At 41.6% G+C, this 7,885-nt stretch overlaps 1 protein-coding gene across 3 annotated transcripts; it reads right to left on the reverse strand.

The window, feature by feature from the left end:
• Positions 1-4,942: 4,942 nt before the first annotated feature.
• LOC121592910 (casein kinase I-like) lies at positions 4,943-6,482 on the reverse strand. 3 transcript variants are annotated; one of them, XM_041914820.1, is made up of 3 exons: positions 6,339-6,481; positions 6,079-6,276; positions 4,943-5,970 (listed from the first exon to the last, which is right to left on the reverse strand). In XM_041914820.1, the coding sequence occupies exon 3, from the start codon at positions 5,951-5,953 to the stop codon at positions 5,006-5,008; it is 948 nt and encodes a 315-aa protein (XP_041770754.1). In that variant the 5' UTR covers positions 5,954-5,970; positions 6,079-6,276; positions 6,339-6,481; the 3' UTR covers positions 4,943-5,005. The 3 variants fall into 3 exon arrangements, with proteins under 3 accessions (XP_041770754.1, XP_041770753.1, XP_041770752.1); XM_041914819.1 differs by having other exon boundaries at positions 6,072-6,482; XM_041914818.1 differs by having other exon boundaries at positions 6,079-6,481.
• Positions 6,483-7,885: the final 1,403 nt, after the last annotated feature.

Raw genomic sequence — 7,885 nt, forward strand, 5'->3', positions numbered from 1 at the left:
GTACACAGTGTTGTGTGGGTGTTAGGACAACACTGAATATCCGTATATTTACATACCGTCTCGCTGCATTTTGCGATGCAAAAAAAAAAACGCACTCACACACACAAACAACACCAGCAAAAGGGCGAAAGGAAAAATCGCCAGGGAAGCACATCGAAAAACGATGAAAAAGCGTACACTTTTGCTGCTGTTGGTGCGCTCTGAAACTGCTTGGTAAATACTTTTGCTTTTGCAGTACGCGCCTTGCATTATGTGGCACGGTTCAGGGGGCGCACCCACCCCAACGCCGGTCTCAAATTTCATCGACGTGTCTCGGTACGGCGATGAAAGCATTAAAACGAAGTCGCATTCTTCCCTCTCCGGTTCTTTCATTTTCATTATGCCCCTTGTCGTACCGTACCGGGGAGAAGGATGGGTGGGGGGATGTATTTTTCGAATTACTTCTTTTTTAGTCCTTCCGCTCTGGGCTGCTGTTGAGCCACCCCTTTCCCGGTCGGTCGGTGCATTTTTAATTCAGCTGCCAAATACGAATACGCTTCCTTGCAATCACCCCCGTCCCAACTGCCCAGGTGCATGGGCATTCGGTAAGAGGGAGTCATGCCGGTCGGGCATGCTCAACGACACACTCATGGCTGAGCCGGTCGTTCCGCGGTGTACGTACGAGTGAAATTGTTTTGTTTCACTTTTCAAGTGCAACGGCGAGTTTTCGCCGTCATCCATCTTCTTCTAGGGTTTCTTATTTTATTGATTTTACCTCCCTGTTTTGCACTTGCCGTACTTCAACATTGTTTGGCCCGTTTGGTTGAAGATTTTGTTTGCCGAATGTGCGATGTAGGGATATGGGTCGATAGAGGATTACGGTGCACAAGCAAATATCACATTTTAAGGGGCAAAATCGAACGTGCCGGCGAGGCCGAGTGCGCTCTCGAGTTAAAGGATCGTCCAACAAAGGTTCCTAGCTGAGTGCTGGGTTTGTCACATTCATCGTACACAGTTGAATATTGTAGGACAATTTGCCTTTTGAAATTCGAAGCGATCGGAGAAGATGATTAATTTAAATTTGTAATATTCAAGATGGAGGAATGGACTCACAACAATGGATGCTGCTGGCCGCCTAGTACGATGTTCCTCTCGTGCCGTTTGTTGTAATTGTTACTAACAATGATATCATTGCTGTTTTTTTGTTTCAATTATAGTTAATGTTAAGTCATATAGCCAGATCGTTCTATTCAAATTTGACAATAAGATCTTGCTTTTGCTTAGGATTTTGAAAATATTTAGGTTCTATCATCAGTGTTCAAACATTGTTATTATACTACTCCCTCATGTTCCATGTAAGGCGTGCGATAAATGATATAAGTTGTCGATAGTTAAATATGTTTGATCGCGATTGGCTCAACATAACAGTTATTAGAAAGAAAGGAGCATGTGCCCTGTCTCTAACCAAACTAACAATGATAAATGGCATGTTTACGATTGACAAGGTCAGTAATAATTCGAACAGAAATATATCTTTTAAGCGGTAAATCTCATTTCAAATCAAGGGCAAACTGATAAGACTAATTAGGGTAACTATGACTAATGGTACTTGTCAGGTAAGGTTGGATGGAAAACTCTCACAACAACAGCCTTTTGCTACCACCAAGCGTATGTGACTGGGGGACGAGTTTCCGAAGCATCTTCTATAAGTCGACCCAGACTCTGGCATACGATGGTGATATAGACATCAAAGGATCGAGCAAGCAGCAGAGAACCTCGTGTTACACCCTAAACGAGGCAAATGCCAAACTGATGGTGGTCTCATTAGTGGCACTACTAACAAATCCAACATTATTTACTGATGACGTGCGGGTAGATTAATGCACTCTGAAGTTGTCCAAGATTGCACCGATCTTGTGTGAAATGTCAGCACTGACAACAGCATGGAAGTTGATTTGCGCAAAAGGATGCTGGCTGCCAATTGACCATCCCATGGCCTGGATAGGCAGTCCACCTGCGAGAACCTGTCGCGACAGAGGAAGTTGGGATTATTTCGTATACTTTTAGTACTTACATAGGCCTCACAGACATGGACACATTCTAATGACAAGATATTTTAACTAATGTTTAGCTCCGTTGTTTGTAGAAGGACAATGCTGGAGCCGATACAACGAGGAGCTATAGAAGATGTACGACTATCTCACAGCGCATCAAGTACGCCAGGCTCCGATGGGATGATCATTTTATACACATGGAACAGAACTACCCAGACAATAAAATTCTTTTAGGTCGTCTATAAGGTCAGAAGGAGGAGCGTGGTAGGCACAAATTGAGGTTAGACATGAAGGTGTCCATGCATCAAGTTAGGATAATTGATCTATAGACGAAGGTGCGAGATCGTGCGCTAGTTTGAACGCTCCTGCAGCACACCAAGACCGCAAAGCGGTGGTAATGCCGGATAAGCAAGTTAGTTAATTAATAATCAAGATTACAATTTAATAATTGTAATGAATTTAGAGAAATCATGTACAAACATCCTTCAATAGCATATGTTAGGATTTAAAATCAAATTTTAAAACGATAAGAATATTATTACCGACGGTGGTATAAGAGTTGAACAAAATAAATGGATTGCTTTATCCAGTGTTAATGGAATAGTTGCAAAAAAAATCAACTTGTCGAAAAACTTCCCCGTTGTTTAAAATGGACGCAGATGGACTAGCAACAATGTTGTAGATATTGATAAGTACGTCCTAACGACAAAAATTATTCAAGTTTCTTTGGTGCGTATATTCCTTTTTTTGTTTTTCTTTTGCTATTGCACCTATTGCTGGCAACTTTGCAAAGGATGATACGCGAATAAAAAGGGTGTCAGCGCTGTGGAAAGTGAGATAGGGAAAATCGATTACGCTTTTTAACGAAGCGCAAAGTGCGCCGGGCGAGAGAAACTTTCCCTGATCATGGCATACTTCTTGCGATGTGTTTTGTGTACCGGTGTTTTCCTTTTCGCTCCTTTCGGTCGGTTATGTTTTGTCGAGCGCGTGTGTTTGTGTGCGCGCGTAGTGCTGCTGTAAGGCAGATACTTTAGTCCCGTATTTCTTACGTACCTAGGGCGGGTGAACGTCTTGGCGAGCGCATCATCGCTGTGGCATCGGTGCAGCGAAGCGCATCTGAGAAAGTATCGGGTGCTGGCCGGTGGCGGAAGTGGACGGAAACCAAGGATAAACACCGAACGCCCGGCAGAGGCACGCTACAGAAATGTAGCGCGCCTTCAACCTTCCTCCATCGAGAAAAAAAAGAAGTGCTATAAAGTACGCGAAGGCAAACGAGCAGACAGACAGACGCAGAGTCCACTGCAATTCCGAATGAAAGCACAAAAATCAATTTGACAAGGGAAATTGCATTTCTTCCAGTGCGGGGCGACGAAGACAGCGACGATAACGTCAACGATGACGCGACAAATTGAATTTGACAGAAACGGAGACGAAGAAGATGCAATGCTTATTTTCGTAGCCCGGCTATGTTTCCCTATCACTTATCACTCGTCTCTGCCCGCCGGCTGCACTATCAGCACTCGACAGAAGCTGACTGACGGCGCAGGGAGGATCGTGCGATCGCGGTGAAAGCGGTACGAAACGGGTGCCATTGCATCTTCCGCCGCATTGCATCTAAATTGATGCATTGATGCATCGATAACGGGCCGTGGCACCATCCGTACAAAGATACGAACTATCATAGCGTGATTCAATGTTTCGGGAGCATGTATTTGATGCCGGTAGCTGGATGTTTACATGATTTGGGCAATGTAGGGATGTACCGTTCGGGTTTCGGTTGAACGACACGCGGGCCGGCGGGATCCGAATACATTTTTATATCATTCGCTGGTTCAGTCATCTGCTAAAGCACACAAGGAGGCTGCCATTTGGTAGGTCACAAATTGCAATATTGCGCGAATCTGTTCCACCATTTGACAGTGAAACAAACGATTTCGTTCGGCAGCAACGATTTTCTATCGAGAATCTTTAACACAGTGTGACCATGGACACGTTGAGGGATTAGTATGCTTCAATTGCTTTTATTAGCACAATTTAGTAGACCGTGATTCACGTAACATCAATCGTATGTGTCACCATGTATCACTCATTTTAAGTATTTTATCCACACCATCCTGCTACACTAGTGCAGCTCAACACAGTGTGTCTGATTGCATTCTAGCCGTGGGAGGAACTAGAAACGCGGGTAACACTGTTTAACCTATCCTTCACAAAGTTTCATGTGACGGTATGCTAAGGCTCTAATAAGAATGTTCCTTGCGATGGCCTATTGGAAAATTAGTCAGTATACCACTTCCTTGTTCAATTGACTTAGTTGAACCTTGCATTCATAAAAAAGGTTGTTCATACAAAAACATTAACCATTTCTAGACACTTAAAGGAACTCCCGTGTTACTACAGAAAATGTTTATTTATTGACATAGTAAACTCTTTTGCTACAAGTTAATGTTAGCTATGTGAGAGTATATGCTGGTAGTTGTAAAATATCAAAGAATAATTTTAACAATTAAGGTGAGTTCATCTTTAGGTCCCTGCCAGGACACTTCTCTCTTGAGCAATGCTGGTGATTACAAAACCCCGGAAATATGTTGGCCTTCGCGATCCCCTATATATACCGATCCCTTAATACTGTTAGTGTATCAGTCATCTACCTGGATGTACTTTTACCTGGATGAGTAATCTGCGTAAGTAATTCGGTGTCTGTGTCGAAGTTCGTTGTGCATCCGTCCTCGTTCCTTTAATGCGCTTTTTCGTGATCATGCACAATGAAAGGAATTATCAGGTGGGTTAAGAAGCCGCTGGAAGAACAAACATCAATCATTGAAGTATACGTACGAAATGAGAATTATCACGAGTGCGTTCGGCTTTGCGAAAAAGATAGAAAAATAAATTATTTTTTTCATCTAAATTCTTTGGTAATTCTAGAATTTATTCATGTTGGTAGATAATGTCTAACTTTAATTGGCGTTGCCTTAACTTTCATCAGCTGTAGTTGCGGAGGCATTGTTGCTGTCTTCCTCCGCTGCTTCCGAAGGCATTAGTCCGTGCCAATCAAAAATTAAATCATATTTAAGCTCATTTGCACTCAAAACCTCCCGAAATGTAGAAATCCAGTACTGGTAATCTGGCTGTTCGTCGAAAGACATACTGCGACAGTACTGTAAATATGCCGCAAACTCCTCAGGTAAACCCGCGCACAAATCCTCGATCGATGTGGCAAGTTTCTTCTCCATGATCCGTTCGTTCCTCTGAAACTTGTTGACCCCTTGCAGCCCTTGCCACGGCAGCGAGCCTCGTCGGAAGTAAACCATCACATATCCTATCGACTCCATGTCGTCACGACGGCTTAGCTCAATTCCCAGGTGGGAACTTAGTGAGGCATACCGGGCAGTACCGACCAAGCTCCTTCCTTCCCGATATGCGATATGAGAACGGGAACTGGGGTTGTAGTACTTTTTAGCCAAACCAAAGTCAATCAGGAACAGCAATTTATCTTGCTTTTCGGCTCCCATAACAAAGTTGTCTGGCTTAAGGTCGCGATGAATGATATTTTTCGTATGCACGCCAGCGACTTTCGTGATCATCTGGTCGACCAACATCATGACGGTTTTGAGTGAAAATCTTCGTGAGCAAAAGTTGAAAAGATCTTCCAAGGAAGGGCCAAGCTTATCCATGACAATAACGTTGTAACCACGTTCCTGTCCGAAGAGATGGACGTCCGGAATGCCTTCGCAGCCCGCAAGTTGTGCGTACACCTTGTACTCATGAGGCAGCAAAGAGCGAGATTCGTCTTCGCGACATTTGTCCATCTTAATAGCTACCTTAAAGCCATTTTCGATGTCCTCGCCGAGGTATACGTTGCAAAAAGTCCCCATTCCTATCTTATGGATTCGTCGGTACTTCTTGCATATGAGATTCATCGTTCACTTGTATTTCCCTGTGATAAGAGGAAGAAGAAAAATGCAAGGTACAGTTAGCAAGGCCCAGCGTTCATTAATGTTGGTAATAAAGAGTAAGTTGTAGAACAATCAGACTAACTTCATACCGACTAAAAAGACGAACTTATTAAAACTGATAATATCCGCGCGTTGATAAAATATTCGAGTAATCTTTCAATCGATTAGTTTCTGCGTAATATAGCGAGTAAGAACAACAATCGAATAGAAAAATATACTTGATAGAGCGGCTATCCCGCACTGTGATGTGATGCTATCCCACACTGCGATGTTCCTACGTGATTTCGCTGTTGTGATAAACAAATTTAGTCAATCTATAGCTCGCCAAAGTCTGTTACAGACTTTTTACTTAAATAACGGCAGGAACGACGAATAATTAATCGAACCGAGTTGCGCTACGCTATTGTTCTTGTTTATAGGTTACGTTGGAGTTCTATACCGTTGCCGCGTCGGAAATATGGCGGTGCTTTTGACTTACGACCAAGGTAAATATACGGACTGTGAACCAGGGTCATCGCACAGTTTTTACACGACAGTGCGACATTCGCGTTTGCAAGCTTCAGATTGGTGTCACTGCTCTATTGGATGCGATGTTTTCAAACTTGCTTGCTGTTAAACGCTATTTAAATTTATATTGCGATTATTTGGAGGATTTAAATAATTCGGCGATAAAAAACGCTCGTTGCAGGTTGTTCATACATAATCTACATGTTCATATTGTTAAGTATAATCGAAGGCAACGATTTTTTTTCCTTTGTACCGTTCAAATAGACGTATAGCGACAATGTCGCGCTTGTTTTCGATGAATTACGTTGATAAATTTCACACCGCGTAGATCAAAGTAGCTCAGTTTACCGAATCAACCTACAAGCTCTTTCACACCGGATGAATGTGACTATTTTAAACAATTGTATGTAACACGTATGTAATGTAATATTATCATTTTTTATTAGGTTACAAGTCGTTTGAACTGTCAAGTTCGCGAGTGCGTCGGGAGTTCGTGCTTATTTCGGTATACTAAGCTACAGCCGGACTGAGCTACGTTCGTCGAACGCGCAAATGGCACATTCGTCCGGTGTGAAAGAGCTCTACTCGTTTTTTGTTTAAAAACATAACTTGAAATTCAAAATTATTATTTTAAGTTTGGTAACTGACTCGTAAACACACTGGATAGTACGACTGTTTTGGATGAAGCAGAAATACCGCGAGAGACAAGTAGCTGTGTTTGCTAAATTGAGCTACTGTTTTGTCACACGTGACGTTGTCGCTCTATGTCTTTTTAAACGGCCCAGTCACATAGCCTTCGAATTTATCCATTCGAGCAGTTTTCTGTTTGTCACAACAGTACTTTAAGATCAATTTAACGGTACGTGTTGTCGTTTTTCATCATTCAAAAGTAGAACATAAAAATACAAAAAGTGTTTTCTTACCCTAGTTTCAATGACCGCCTAACCGGGAAAGTTTTGCACTTTTATTTCTTAACATCTTTCAATAGAAAAGTCGTACAGATTTTATTTTGATCTGCTCGTTGTATTTGCATGACATTTTTATCGAAGCTGCATCTTCTTGTTGGTTAATTGAAAACATTTTTTTCTTGAATTTTTAAATTTGTATTTATATTTATTTTTACTCATTAAAAAGGTATTACTTATTTCTAACACCGCCTACACGACTAAGCCAAACACTTTGTATGGGAATATAAAATATTGGGGATTGTTAATCTATTAATGTTCGTCCTAAACATTATTTTAAACAAAACTTGTCATAAAATGGCGTTTTGTTTTTAATGAATATTTAATAAGCTTTTCAGCCAAATTTATGTGTAGTTATTTTATTAAAATGTTTATTTCTTTATTAAAATTGCGTAAAAATTTGGTTTTTCTCCAATTCATTCTA

This window comes from Anopheles merus, chromosome 2L (genome assembly GCF_017562075.2).
Source record: "Anopheles merus strain MAF chromosome 2L, AmerM5.1, whole genome shotgun sequence".
Classification (NCBI taxonomy): Eukaryota; Metazoa; Arthropoda; class Insecta; order Diptera; family Culicidae; genus Anopheles; species Anopheles merus.